We start from the raw sequence: 15833 nt of genomic DNA on the forward strand, positions 1-15833 counted from the left end.
GAGGTATTTCTCTTCATCATTAAGGATATAGGGAAATGACATGAACAACACTGAACCGTCATTCACGTGACCACTCTTCATGTCCTTCTCACTTTACAAAAAGGAGATAACGTGATAATAGAATACACGGGGGTGGGTGCGAGACTAGAAAAACAGCAGCAACTTTTATTAACCAAAAGAGCAAGAGAACGGTTTTAGAAATATTTCTTAGGTGATAATTGAAATTTCAAACCATAACTTAAGTTTCAAAACAACCTTTATTCTGTTTGAAGACCTAATACAATGCATTAAAGCAACTTAAAACAACAAGACATAGCTCCATTGAATCTATAGCTTGAACAAAATGTCAAGGAGGTACACTCCCCCCACCCCCCACCCCAGTTGCCTTGTAAAGGCAAAATTACAACTGACCACGACATCCTCCCTCTCGTCAAAAGACCAACTTTATTTTAACAATGTCATATAAACAGATTTGTAAAAACATTGAACAGATCGTAGCTTTAAAAAATACACACATATAAATGTTTTTTTTGTTTGTTTTTGTTTTTGTTTTAATAGCAGCATCCTGGGCAGCTAATGCTATCTCATGGTGACAAGTTTAATGTTAAGTTGGATAGTGTTTCCAATGAACCCAATTCAGTTCCCTCCCTACTCATAATACCAGTATTTTATATAACCAGAGTTTTAAAAAATAAGAATTTGGCATTTTGGAACTTTGTCCCATGTGAGGCATTGTGCTTTAAACTGCCCCTTTCTTAAATGACCCTGAACTCAAATTTCAGGGTCTGCTTTCCAACTGACTTGGATACCATGCATAGCAAAAGCACAGTTGTTAAAACCAGCAGAATTTTTCTCCCAATAAGGAACATCAGTAGGACTTCCCAAACACGTTACTAGTTCATAACCAGCTATATGACAAAGCAATTGGTTCCCCACAGTGACAGCTCACATAAACACATTTTGACTCGACACACTGAAAACAAGGATTTCCACGTTAAGCGAGTCATCCAGACCAGCTCCCCAAAAGGAGCAACTTTGAAAAACAGAAAAAGCCAAAGAATTATGAACTTCTCACTTCACTTGCAAACAATTTTCACCTTTATAAGACAAAACAAAGCAACTTCAAAAGAAAAAAACAACCCATACACATATACAAGAATTCTACTAGACATTTGCTTGTTGTGTACTTGAACTTAACGACTGTGGATCTGTTTTGGCTGAAAGGTGTCCTGGAAACACAGTCCATGCACATATACATATATACAGATATCAAGAGCCGTGAAGTCATCAGATGTTGCAAACACATGCTTTTTGCCTTTTCACATGGTTATGGTTTTTCTTTCATGTATATTATTCCAATCCCAATGCTCCACTTCTATAGCCCTATCACAGCCTCTCTGCAGCTTGGCTTCTGGCTTTTATGTTCAGGATGCTACGCTGCGGGGGGGAATCAATGCATGGATAAAAGCATGTATCAGGAGTGCCTCTGCTGGATCCATTCATACTTGTGAGCCACTCAGACAATGTTGTGAGGAGATGACATGTCTGATTCAACCCAAAGAGCCCTGCTGGTCAAACATCTAGAAAGACAAACGTGAGCATGCTACGCACAATCACAAAGGCATTTGGCAGAGGTGTAACATCATGGGTAAGCTGTAACTCACTGTGATGGGGAATGATGAATCCTGCCTTTGCTGTTTAAAGAAAAATCTATTGCATTTATGCTTGTGAGATGCAAAAACAAGGCAAGTGCCTAAATATCATGGCATCTTGCGAAGTGTTGAGGCAAAAACATTAACAAAGCTGTAGCTTTTAATGAAACATTCCATCTCAGATCTTATATTTTAGAAATTAAATGAAAATTATACTTAATAACGTACATGGATGTGCTACCAAAAAAAAAAAAAAACAATCTCTAGTTTATAAAGTACTATTAACTGATTGTTAGACTTCTGTGTGACATGGAAGGATAGTTTTAAAGCAGACACTCAGACTAAAACCAGGGAGATCATCAATCGTCTGGAGATGAGAGGGAGATGGTCAGATCAGTACGGTCAAGTTTGACGGCTGACAGTCTGGCTGTAAGACTGACTATTGCTCTTGATATGAGTAGCTTCATGTAAAGAGAAAAAAATACATTCTACAGTTAAGTCAGCTGCTAGATGGATTCTTTCAAAAGAATTTTAGAAGGAACATTAAAAAACAAAACAAAAAACCCTCACCCCAGTATTTGAAGGGAAGAGAAATAAAGCTGTGACTGAATCTAATATTGAGAAAGGAAAACTGAAATTGTAAGATTCCATTTTAATCTACCAGGGTAGTGACCATGATTTTAATTATCCTTTATTCCTCCCAACACATGTACATTGACACTGCAGAGAAAGGCTTTTGCATACGTCAATCAGGGAGAGAGACCTCTCACTCTGGCCCTAAACTGGAAAGATTACTCTAACAACCCCTGCCTTTCCCCCACAGTGAAGTCTAACACATACCATCATGTGGATGAATGAGGAGGACTGGGGTCATGATTCCTGCAATGGCCATGACTTTAATGAGCTCCCCATAGCCCAGAGCAGTAAGTTATGATCATGTCTATTTGCTTTATGATCTAAATTGAATGGAAAGCTAGGGAAATATCCAGATAAAAATTTTTTCAGATCATGCTTTTTCTAAAACAAATGCATGTTGTAATGGGTAATCTAACATTAAAGGGACACATTTTCTAAACACATAGATTATACTTTGAAATCAGTGTTCCCAACAAAGGTGAACACTGTTCCCGGAGCCTAACCCCCTTCCTAAGAACTGAAATATCTGACCAGCTGCACTGTGTTAGAGTTCCAGGAGGTTTGTAATTGTCATTAATTGATAATAACTAGCAGATCAAAGTGGGAAAAACTGAAGTACAAGCAACTTCACCTTGCAGTTATTCACTTCTTCTCTACAACCATGAGAAAGAGAAAGTGCATACACCGCGCCACCCCTCCCTCCACCCACCTGTACATCTCTCTGCCACATCCCCCCTCCCGAGATTCAAGAAGTTCACAATTCTTTATGAAACAAACATCACCAGGTACCGTATTTTAAGAGTCTTGAAACAACATTGTTGAACTCAGTGATACTTTGTCATATTCATATATCTTTCTCTTTTTTTATTGAATAAAGCAGCTTTGAAGCTTATCAGGCACTGCCCAACAAAACACTTAGTCCAAAAAATCTGTTATGAACTTTTTAACCTTGGGCTAACCGCCAAGTACTCTGTACAAGAAAAACTGTAAAATATTTCATAGTTTTAATTCTGAAGCCATTTTTTTTACTGGCATCCTGTACATTTCTTCTTTAAAAAAAAGGAAAAGAATAACAAATGAATATTAACACAAAAAACAGGGACAACAATATTTTCAAGCAACAAAAATTGGGGCGGGGGAAGCTTATTCTGAAAGTACATTTAAAACTGAGAGAACAACTTAATGAAAATTAAGAATTGCATAGCGCTGTGAATTTAGCCTTCAGCAAAACAAAACAGAAGCTATTTGGTATTGATACAAATCCATCTATTTGATAGTTAGTCATCCAATATTATGTACATATTTTATATACTGAATGTCATTTTAAGTCCTGTTTTCCAAACTCCATTTTTCTGTTGGTGGATGGTGTTTTTTTGATAAGTTGAAACAAAACACTTTCTGGCACTTCGCTACAGCAGAATTTCCTCTGAACATATGTGAGCTGATGTTCTCCCCAAGTGTGCCTTGTGAGTGGAAGTGCCTTTCTGCTACATATCGTTCGTTTGTTAGAAAATGAAATAATCCACAGTGCGATGCGTCTGGGTCCACCGTGCACAGCAACACCCAGGCTAAACCAGGCTGGACCGAAGATCCTCAGGCCAGGGCTCTTCAGCCCCATCCACCCTCCGGTCTACAAGATCCCAACTTTGAGCTGGTAAAGCTTCAGAAAGCATTAACAAGCACCATGGTTAAAGGCCTCTTTGTCCCTGCATGCAGAGATTTTTGCATTTCTTTTTCTCTTTGTGTCGTGTGTCATTGTGGCTTTAAATTAAACCAAAAAAAAAAAGGAAAGAAAGGAAGGATAAACACTCCAGATCAGAAACCTATGGTCATCGCACAGCACTAGGCTGCATGTTTTCCCCTACTACTTTTTTGTCGAAAGCTCGAGTCCCATCTGAAGATGGGCGGCTTGGTTTCCGCAGCTCAATTCACAGGTCAGGCTGGAGAGGAGCCCTGTGCTTTCCCGAGGCCTCAGCGTGGTTGAACTTCAGAAGAACCAGAGGGTACACGCTTCATCGCCTCTGCTGTGCGTATACCGGGTAGGCTAGTGTGACGTTGAGGGAGTCGTTGTGCTGCACGAGGGACGTGTGTTGGTAATGTAGCACCAGTTCTTTCAGAGAGCTGTACAGGTTATAGGGCTCGGCGAAGCCGTAGCCAGTCGCTGTTTTGTTTATGACACAATGCTTTACTTCGCCGTCCACCCTAGAGAGGAGAGAGAAGAAATGCCTTTTGAGCCTGTCCAGGACAATTCGCGACTCCACAAGGTGTTTTTATTAAAATCATCACTATGAAAAAGTGCACTCTACGCAGGCCAGTCTCCCTGTGGGGAGCAGTCCTGGGTTAGCTGTAGGCTTGTGGCTCTGTCACTTAACCGGCTGAGTGGCTTAGGCAGGTAACCCAGCTTCACTGAGCTGCTGTATTTTCATCTTTAAAATGGTTTAAAAGGAAGATGATAGCAATAAAACAGGGTGGCTTTGAGATATGACATAATGTACGTAATGTGCTTGACAGGATGCCTGGAATGCAGTAAGCATGCAACAAATGGTGGCTTCCAGCCATTACTATTAATGCCGCTGTATGACCAGAGTAGTACCGTCACTACAATTATTAATAGGGTGTCCTTAAGACGTCTACACACCTCTCTCTCTTTGCATATTCTCTCTATTCTCCTATTCCCTTGTCCTAACTCAAAGTTCTTCTCGCTCCTTATTTTCTGTAGGAGTAATTCTCTGCTTAAATAGAGGTAGATCATGGAGTATAATGTACTTTTAGAACCTTTCCCTCCTAGAGGATACTCACTTCTCTGAAATGTTAGTATTCCAAAACTCACTTTTCAAAGTACTCCCCAAACTACTAAGAAATAAAAGGAAAATATGCCACATGATGGAAATGTCTTCTCCTGGGTGTACACATCTCAAGGACAGTGACCAGGGTCATTTCTCTTGTATTTTGACCTGTTCCTGATGGGTACTTTATACCTGTGCGTGGGGCTCTCATGTGAATTACCTCAGATTCCAACTATATTAGCCGTGGGAGGCAAAAAACAACAACAAAAAACCCAAGCATTGCTATTTCCATTTTAAAGATGGAAAAAAAAAAGACTTCAAGACTTCTCATGATTAAGTAGTTGCTGAATTGGGACCCAAACCCCAGTCTTCCAACTAAACAGCAGGTTTCTTTCTACTAGACTCTATTAACAGATGTTAAAATATTACGTCTATTTCCTCTTCTACATTATTGTACTGTAAGATTCTTCAAGATTAGAACTGTCTCAAATCCTCGTTCCCAAGGTTGGCTGGCTGGCTGAATGAAACGCCCTCTCAAGAGATGTTTAATAAGAAAAATAGTTTGCTGGAGATACATACACCACGGAGCAGGCGTAGCAGCCCTGTTTACTGCTTTCCCGAACAAGAAAAGTGCCATCTCGCTTCCCTCGCAACAGGTTTTCAGCCTTGTTTCGGTTGCTGCTGCCAACATTCCATGTCTTCTCATCGTGGTGGGGCAAATCCTCATCATCTTCCACCAGCGAATATTGGCTAAGTAGGCAGGAGAGAAAGTTTCTAAATGAAGTGCATGGGAGCCACTAGCCTGCCCCACTGTCCCTCTTAGGAAGGGTCCTCATCCCGTCTATCTCCTTCCTGCCCCTCGTTCAAGCAAGTCAGGCCAGCGATCATGGGTCAGACTTGACCAGCCTCTCTGGCCTGACTTTTCCTCTCATCAAGTTTAGCCTTCAATCTAACCTCCCTGGACAAAGAGTGAGCAACAATAAGTTATACTCTTCCTGTTTTCAAGTCAGCAACTATGCTCAGGTACCTGGGCAGAGAGAAGGTATTAAACAATCCTGTTTGTCCAGTTTAGATCAGGAAATTGATTGACTAGGAGGATTGCCAGTCTTCAAATAATTCAAACAAAACATATACTTAAGCTTCAAAAATATACTAAACATACTTGTGTCCCTTTTTTCTCGTCTGATTTTTCCAAAAATACGTTGGGATTTTTCAGATGTTCAGGGACATCATTATGAACACAATGTCACTTTACAGCATTATGGGAAAAAATAAATCTGTATCCTCCTCCACTAAACTTTCCTGTATAAGACTGAGTTTATACATTTTCTCCTACAAGATGTTCCAAATTGAGTAAAATTCCTCACTTGTTCTGCAAACAAAGCAAGTCATGTGTTTTCCTAAAATGAGAAAAATCTTTTGGTACCGCCCATCCATAGTAACTACTTACTCTTCAGTGTTTTCATTGCCCAACCACTCGTTCAACTTCTTTTGCCGAACACCTTTCTGAGTCAACCACCTGAAAAATAGTTTTAAAAAGAAAATGCATTAATAACTTATCCTTATTTTAGCAATTCCCAATCCTTCATCTACCAGGTTCCACTTCTAATACTTACATCAAGTATTGGTCTCTTGTCTTTCTCAGCTGAATGAGGTCTGGTTTAATGCTGTTCATGCGTTTGTCAATCTCCCGGTACTCAGCTGCCTGCTTCTTCAAGTCTTCCTCCAATCTTCTTCTACTGTCAACAATTTCACTGATTCGAGACTTTAACTTTTCATAATTATGCATAATCCTGCAGGTAAGAGAAATGCATCTGTAATTACCTGGGTGCATCATGAAGGTTCCCCAAAGTTTATGAAAAGTTTCACTATGGAGTCCCAGCAGTTTTCTTCAGGTAAAGAACGCTTTCTCTTCCTGTCATTTTTTTAATCATCCAAAGCACAGAAAGCGAGAGCACCTTTAAACAGTTTTAGAGGATTTTGGTTATCACTAGCGCAAGGATAATGGAAGCACTCCTGGGTCACCAACCTTTGTATTTCTTTCTCATTGCCTTCACGTTTAAACTTTTCTATGTATTCTTTGCTGTACCGCTCCTGGGTTTGACACTGTTCTTCAAATATTTTTATGGTTTCATTAAATGCTTCAATAGCTGTTCTTTTCATTTGGATTTCCTGCAACATAATTTTAACAAGACAATGTCATACCTTTCATAGAAGAGACAATTTCTTATTGCAAGACACTACGAGGATATCTGATCTGTATTACTATCTAGCATGTAAATATTCTGTTAACAAGGTGCGACTCTAATTCATAAAACCCATTAAAATAGTATCACAGAAGCACACATTTCCTTTGGAGAATTTTCCCCAATCTGTGGAAGATGACTGCTTGACAATTTCCTATAGTTTTCATCTTTTTTACAGCCATTCTACTTTATCAGCAGTTTATGGCATCTGTGTTGCCCTCTACCCTCTCTGGCGGTCCCCGATACATGATGGCCTAGAAAAGATTAAGTTCTCTAGGAAAACACTGCAGGAAATGAAGCCTCGACTTTTCATGGCAGGGTATATAATGGTTAAACTTCCATTTCAGGGGAGACAAGTCTGTGGAACTTCCAGTTATTATTAGCTTCCAATCTAAAAAGAATTCTTCAATTAGGAATTATGTCAAATCAACTTAAAACTCACAGCGACCTCTTCATTTATCTAGTCAACTTAATTTATTATTCTACTACTTATAGGCTTCATTTAAAAAGTATAGAGATACAATGAACAATTATTAGAATAATCAACAATGATTCATAAATGATCTCTCCCCCTATTTTATTTGCAAAAGTTCAACCTTTTTTATTCTTTTCTTTTTTTGAAGCTGAATATAACACAACTTAAGTTCTAATAACTAAGAGTTCTAAAACTTTAATTTTCACAGAAAACTCACCTGGGAAGTACGGGTATAATCTTCATATAATCTATCATATTCCCGACTTTTTTCTTGAAATTGAGTGTTATATTCATGTAATTTTTTTCCTACAGCTTCAATATTATCTTCTTTGACAACTTGATCCTGGAAGGATTAGAGATTGAAAGAAAAAGAAAAATACAGTTGATAAGGTATTTAATCAAATAATTTTTTAACAAAATATCTGAGATGGAAAAATCCTTAAAGTAAAATTTTATTTAGCCACTATAAAATTATAATTTTGTGATTACAAGTGTAAAGTTTTTCAAACTTCATTAGTAAGCACTGAAAGTATCTTATTTACATATTATAATAACATGAATATTTGATTACCTGCTGGTATTTGGATACTGGATAAAGTAACTTCACATCCAGCTTGGGATTATACTGAGCTAGAGATTCATTCCGGTAGTGGTTTATTAGTTCAACCACCGAGTTGAAGGTTAATGGGTCAGAGAAGCCATATTTCCCATCTCGGTGAAATATTTTGATTAATTTGTTATTTCCTCCTTTCCTGTAAATACAACATAAATATAATGGCATTACAATTTCCTTTAAAGAAATGTGTTTTCATGTCAACTTGAGCACCCCAGCTGGAGCTACATTCTGACTCACCTTAGTGTCAGAGTATAATCGCCATGCATTTTAGTAGATGCGTCTCGTACCAAAAAGGTCCCGTCGGCTGTATCTCGAAGTTTTTCATTCACTTCTTCCCTGGAGTGAAAAGAACACAGGACGGTGCTCACCTCAAGGATTCAGTGACTCTGGGTTTACATTTTTTTTAATAGATTTTATTTTTTAAGAGTAGTTTTAGGTTGACAGCAAAATTGAGCGGAAAGTCCCGAGAGTGCCTATACCCCTGCTGCCCCTACAGATTTACATTCATTAATTACATAGTCAGCTTAATTTATTCTTTGTTTACATAGAAATGTTATCAATTTCATCTCATTACAAACAGGCACATGGGAGTTAAAGAAAAAAATACCCACTTTCACTACTGGTATATCTGTGGTACAAAGTTTTAATTTACTTTTTAACCAAGCACTCCAATCGCTCTGACAAATCAGCACAGACAGTCGTGATCCCAAAAAAGTTTTCCCCAACTCCTGAATTCTCTTAAAAAAAGCTAAGAATAAAAATGCCCTTTTATTATATTGAAGATGATAATAATATTAATTCTCAGAGTACTGCCTAATCAAGAGTGACTTTACACTCTGCCCTTAGGCGGTGCCACTTCACCCTGGTGCTGCCCTGACATCTCTGTCAATAATGAAACTTCTCTGGGATTTAATTTCCTGTGGCATCCAGCACCCACAGCTCTCCAGTGCTCAGTGACTTCTCTGGTCTTCTTTGGAAGAGAACCAACTATGCTTCATGCTTATGTTGGATGATAGCCTAAAAACGGAACTTAGCAAGCTGGTGCTTTTCTTTCTCTTAATCTAAAACTCTCTATCTCTAGTAAAAACTCCCAGTTTCTGAGCCTTACCTCGAGATATCTCCCCAGTACCATTCAGCATCTTGTAAGGACATATTGTTATTCATACCGTTGTTGGCTACAGTAGTGGGCTTTGGTGGTTTAGGAGGCAGTGCTGTAGATTAAGGAGAAAAAAAAAGTTGTTTGCAATCCCAACTACCATTGAACATTTTAAATTAGACCTAAATTTCTTTAGATAAATATCATTTCTATGTAGAAAAAATTAGAGTAACTGTGAAAGAGAGCAATAATTCACAATTCCATGAAACATGGAAGATAACGTTCTTAAAAAAAAAATCAGAAATCTTTCAGAGTATGGCTCAAAGAGAAAAGAAACTGAAAAAGAGAAAAGAGAGAAACAGCTTGGAGACTAACAAATAAATTGGGCTGGCCCTGTGAATGAATTTCCAAGCAAATCCAGAGTCACAACATTTTCTAATTTCTGAGTTCTAGTTATATTCAAGTTTCATGCCTGGTCAAATCCATCTAAAGTAAGAAACTATGAACATATGAGCAGAAAGAATCACATGGGTTGCCTTGAATTTCCTCTTCTTATTTATTATAAAAGACAAATTTAGTTTCTGTCCTCCACAAATGCTGTTGCAGTAATAAAACTCATCTACAGCAATATGTTTTAAGACGAGGAATTGGGTTTCTCTAATCTTAGTATTTCAGTCACTGTTCTGCCAAAAGCCACTTTAAGAAACTCATCTGTGACCTAAATCTCTTTAGTATTCATGTTCAGATTCCACTGGATAAATTGTGCTCTCTATGCCAAGACTGATTAAAAACCATATCTCTTTTCTTCAATGTCAAGTCAGTATTCATATACCAAGTGGTGACAAATAAAAGACTGCAGTGTTTCTGAATTTCTTAATTGAGAGGAAGGCTAACATTGGAATCAAATAATTTAGAAAGCAAAATAAGTCTAGGATTTTTAGCTAAATTCTAAGTTGTAAGTTTTAAAGCACTGTTACTATTTTAATTTATGCAAAAATTATTTCAGGAGTCTATCAAGAATATTTTATAAAGACTAGGACTAAATAATGGAAAGCCAACTTTTTTTCTCATTCCAGTATCTTAATATAAGAGAGAGCAGGCAAAGTCTCAACCTTTGATCTAGAATCATTTCAGGTCACCTAGAACTGAGTTGCAATCAGTGCTCCATTTGACATGCTTTTCTAAAGTACCAAGTGTAATCACTGCAAGGACCACACTGTCCCCATCCACTGTCAACAGAGAAGAGCAGCACAAAGGATGCATCTTTTTAATTAAAGGAACGATATACAACAATGTAACCCAAATAGCAAAGGACCTCGATTAACAAAAGACACCAGTGAAAAACCGGAATTCAATTCATATTCATTCAAGTAAGAATAAGCATTTACCACACACAGCCTGATCTGCCTGCTTCCACAGGCAGTCAAACAATTTGTTTCATTTTCAAGCTATGGTCAAACTGTTTCCTATTAAATTAGAACAAATTAATAAAAACAGAAATCTAAAGAGGATCTGTTACAGTAGTTGTCAAAAAAATTAAATGCCACAAAATTAACTAGTTTTCTACAAGAATACTGCAGTATTACCTGGTGGATCCATTTCTATATAAAACATCAAGTCTGTGCCACAATTTATATCTGTCTTAGCATATTCTAAATCCAGGTCTTCCATATTCCAAACAGTGTTGTACATTTGTGCGAGAGTTTCCTTGGCTGAGCTCAGTTATAAGAAAAGAGTCCGGCTTTCTTTGTAATGGTGTCTTGGAATTCATTTTAAAACCTATAAGGGGCTGCACTGTAACCTATTACATCACACAGCCCAGCCAATCCAGTCAGACAAATGTCACCAGACCACTCCTGCTCCATCATTTCTCTTCTATCCCAGCCCTAACACAACCCCAGCCTCACTAAGAACCTACATTTCAGAGAACTGCAAAGGATACATGCTCATCGTTTCAAAAAGGTGTTTAATTTGACTGTTCTTCTCCAGCAGTGAGTTTTCTAATTCCTTTTTTATTACTCCTTGCAGCATGGTACGCGCCGCTGTTGGCAGGTTGACAAAAGCTGATATGCTGCAGCACGTAGCTTTTTTTTTTTTTTTTTTTCCTTTCCCTAGTGCATCTGGGTTTATAGATAGCCCGGTCATTCCTTGGTTTAAAAATCTTACACAGGCATCAAGATGGTGTATTTAAGGTATATTTTACAGTCCTTAAATACCTCTCATATATATTTAAAGCAGAAAGGATCAAGAACTCTGGATATTTAATTTCACTCCTACATAATTCACTGAAAACTCAGAACTTAAACACTGTCACAAATGTACAACATTAGAAAGCATAATTAGAAAAACATGTATAGACAATCTCCTCCTCTACCAAACACTGCAAAGTTAAAATCAGACTTTATGAAACCACAATGAAAATTCCTAACAGAAATGAAGATGCCTATTAGCAGAAATAATAAACATAATTGTCAACATTATTATGGTCAAGGTAAATTGCATCTCCCAAAAAGAAAGAGGCATATATCAGAATGCAGAGTAGAGGTGGAGTTATCTTTGCCAAGTATTTCTCACTGACGAACCCATCTCCGGATTTATTGTGCTAATGCTGCTTGAGGGGGAGAGTGATCACCTTTGGGGGGGCTTCCCCCCCCATCTTAAATGCCTCACTCTAGGGACAGATATTATTATTCCTTCTTAGCAGTATTTAATGTAAAGAAATCAATTCCCCTATAAATTGACATTAATTTTAGTTCTTTAAAGCCATTCTGCATATAATCCTGCCACCCTTACTAGAGCCTAATGTACATTGCCATTGTGAACCAGTCTCTTTACATTTACAATACTATGACGAGAGGGGAGGAAAGGAGAAAAGGCTCCCTCTCCCATGTAAATGTAACTGATTTAAAAAACTATAGTGGGCTTTGTGGTCTACACACATACATATGTTACATACGTAAACAATTTTAACATATTTACAATTTAAAGAACACAGAAGCCCTTAAAATGTATTCTTAGACTTTCCATCAAATTTGGACTCATAAAATATATAAATTAGCAGAGCACAGGCAAGACATTCTGAGCACTGTTCACTTGTGTCCCCTCTGGTTCAATTCATTTTTCCACTAAGGAGTACGGCACACTCAACCTCTACCCTTCCACCCTCTCCCACTCACACTTTTCTATTTGCCTAAGGGTTTAAGTAAATCTAAACTCAAATTCAAATAAAAATGGTAAAAGTGGTGGTGGGGGGTATGCCCTCGGATAACATTCAGAAACAATTCTTTCTTAGTTTAATAAAAAGTTGACCCTCCCCCAAAGGGAAGGGAGGCAAGTCCTCCTAGCAGCTGTGTGGAAGGTCTAACAGCCAGCAGGCAGCCTCATGCCTTTGGCAGCACTTGGTGCAAACCAGTCCTGCTGCTGGATCCCATGTGGCAAACTGACCCAAGGAGGAGGACAGTGAGACAGGTGATTTTCCACGTCTCCCAGACGCCTGGCCGGGCACCAACTTCCAGCCAAGCACTTTGTAATTACCTCCTTCTCCAATTCCAACCTAAACCCCATCTTTCCCTCACACTGTGCCCCTTGAGGAAATGGGGGAGTGTCTCCCCTAATCTCTCATCTGCCCTTCCCAGGCAGCATTTAATCTCTCCCTCTCCCTCTCTTTCTCTCACACACACACACACGAAGACAAACTACAGAAATGATCCTTTCACAGAAGTACAAAAGACAGTGAAACAGCGAAGGGGCAGAGAAGTGCACAAATTAAAGGCAACTTACTTTGCAGGTTATGCATTTCAATGGTCTCCCTTTGAAATGCCTGTATCCGACAATGAAAAAAAAATCCAAAAAGCTATTCTTCCAGCAAGCGGGACCAGCCCCCGCGTTCCCCCCACGGCTCCCGGCTGCAGTGCTCGCGCCCGCTCGAGCGCGCGGGGCGGGCGGCCGCAGGACCCTCGGGCTGTCACCGCGCGGACGAGGGGACACGCGCACGCCCGGCAGCGCAGCGCGGCTCAGCGGCGGCTCCCCATTGAGAAACCCACTGGAGGTCGGTACTGTACTGGGGAGGGGAAAAGCCCGGGCGCTCGCACGTCTCTCTCAGATAAAGATCGCGGCTTCATGATTAACTTGGGCAGGTTCAAATATTTGCTGAGCTCGGGATTTTGGGTGGGGGAGGGGAGCCCAAGCCAAAGTCAAAGTTGTCATCGGCTAACAAGTGGCCAGTGCCAGCCCAACTCGCTCATTTTCACCGAGGAAATGAGAAGGCCATTGTGAGGGGACCTAAAATAGTCTCGCTAACCGGCTGCGGCGGCGCGCTCGCTGGCTCGCGGGGCTCAAGTGGCCACAGAGAAGCAGGCACTATGCGCAGCCAAACACAGGAAGTGGCTGAGCTAGTTCAGCAAAAAATAGAATCAAAGCCTTGCTTGTAAAGGCCTGAACCTCTCGAACGGCCCAGAACACCGTGCCCTGCTCTGTCCACCTCCTCCCACACACTAGCACAGGCAGCCCCGCAGGTGTAACAGGCAAGCCCTATGGAGCCACTCGGCAGGAACAGGTTTAAAAAATGTTTCATAGTCGTAGGAGAGGATCCCAGGGAAAATTACTGTAACTCTGCATGGATACTATCCTCCACAACCACGTGAAGATTAAGAAAGAAATAAAACCCACTCTGCGGCTATTTTTATGAGGTCAATTTCAACTCATGTTCACACAGCCAGACGACTTTCTAATAATTAAAAGGTGTGTCTGCATGAGGTTCATGTGACCACAACATGGAGCAAAGGAGAGGAGGGCAAGCAGAATGGCACACCTTTCTAGAGGATTTTTTGTCCTTTATTTGAGAAAGTTGCAATGAACCAGACTTAGGACTGTTGGCTACTATTTAAAGAATTAAAATTTCACGGAAGAAAAATTTCACTTGCATCAGCATACATGGCTTTACTATTATCCCAAGAACCATAACACAATGTAAAATCACAGAATCACTAGCTTTAAAACAAGAAAGTAATGTAGAGGTCACGTCAAGCAATTCCCTCATGCTACACACACACAGTTCTGATCCAGAGGGGGAAGTGGTTTGCACAGGATTCTAGCGCTGGGACCAGAACCCAGCCGTCTGAGCTTTCTCCTCAACGCTTTTTGCTCCGCCCACTGGCCCTGCTCTTCACTTCCCTCTGCCAGAGAAAGTAAAAATTAACAAGCGAAACTGACGTTAATTGCTTTTAAGCCACATGCAAAAAATTTCACACCTACAACAAAACTGACTTTTTCTGTTTTCTATTTTTAGCTTACTTAAAAAAAAGCTACCTTCTAATTTTCTTTGAAGAAACACAGGTTATGTCTATAATACCCTCGGACTTCATATGGGAAGGTGACCCAGTGGTCACAGGCAGTGATAAGGGAAGATCTAGGTGCTGACATAAAGCCCACGCAGGCAGGAACCAGCTTCAGGATTCCTTGCAATATCTGAGAAGCGCTGCTAAACTCACGATGAAAGCGCTTTTACAAACTTTCCTTTGGTGCAATTGATATAATACAAAAAAAAACCTACTTTTCCAATGGAAAAAAAAAATAGTCTGTAAGTGATCCTGCCAGCTTCTGCCAGCTGATCACAGGACCACATGGTTAGTTTAGAGAATACTCGTGCCCCCTGAGCTGCATAATCTTGCCCTACTTTTAAAAATAGTCTTTCTGAAGCTAGAAACCTTGGAAACATCAGTGTCTTAAGCATACCCGTCTGGATTCATATGATGTTTCATATGAATGAAAGGTCAAAAACCTTCTAAGATTAAAATGCTCTCTAGTGCAACAATGTATTTTCTGTTTCAGAAGAAAATTATCTGCTGGAAAGCAGTACAACCTCTACTTACAGAAAGAAAGTCTTAAAATAGATTTGAAAACTTTGCTTCAAATTTCTCACAATATGTACAATCATCTACCATAGAGGTTCCATTATATTATCGAAAGTGTGAGCGGAGTCTTTTCCATTCAATTTTAGTCTTTGAAAAGTGATCGGCAAGACACATGCTCTTTATAAGTTTAAAAAGGGAGCCCTCTGCTGGTAGAACGGAATCAGTACCTTCTGCTTCGGAGAAAACAATTTTCTGTATATTTCATTCATCTCACACCTGTCCAAAATGTCATACAAAATAAACGTAATTGTCCAACTATCACTTAATCTATATGATTCACTAACAAATAACTTATAAATCAAACGCACAGATGTCATAACAATTTAGGAGATATTTTTCACGTGGCTGCTGAGCTCTTCTAAGAAAACTTGTATTTTAATTTCAGCGTTTATCTGAGACCCAAAGACCCAGCCA

General features: G+C 39.4%; 1 protein-coding gene across 6 annotated transcripts in view; it reads right to left on the bottom strand.

Moving 5' to 3' along the window:
- Positions 1–238: 238 nt before the first annotated feature.
- PIK3R1 (phosphoinositide-3-kinase regulatory subunit 1) overlaps positions 239–15833 on the bottom strand; it is an 86446-nt gene continuing 70851 nt past the window's right edge. For 4 of the 6 annotated variants that reach the window (XM_058563934.1, XM_058563936.1, XM_058563935.1 and 1 more), the window contains 9 exons: positions 9520–9622; positions 8649–8747; positions 8367–8547; positions 8013–8138; positions 7104–7246; positions 6691–6867; positions 6525–6593; positions 5654–5824; positions 239–4490 (listed from right to left, as the gene is read on the bottom strand). In XM_058563934.1, the coding sequence (XP_058419917.1) occupies positions 4301–4490; positions 5654–5824; positions 6525–6593; positions 6691–6867; positions 7104–7246; positions 8013–8138; positions 8367–8547; positions 8649–8747; positions 9520–9622 (1259 nt within the window). In that variant the 3' untranslated portion in view covers positions 239–4300. Of the gene's footprint in view, positions 4491–5653; positions 5825–6524; positions 6594–6690; positions 6868–7103; positions 7247–8012; positions 8139–8366; positions 8548–8648; positions 8748–9519; positions 9623–11093; positions 11544–13287; positions 13367–15833 lie in introns of those variants that run through there. The other 2 variants (XM_058563938.1, XM_058563937.1) reach the window with 2 other exon arrangements.

The sequence above is a fragment of the Diceros bicornis genome, chromosome 20 (assembly GCF_020826845.1).
Source record: "Diceros bicornis minor isolate mBicDic1 chromosome 20, mDicBic1.mat.cur, whole genome shotgun sequence".
In the NCBI taxonomy this organism is placed as follows: domain Eukaryota; kingdom Metazoa; phylum Chordata; class Mammalia; order Perissodactyla; family Rhinocerotidae; genus Diceros; species Diceros bicornis.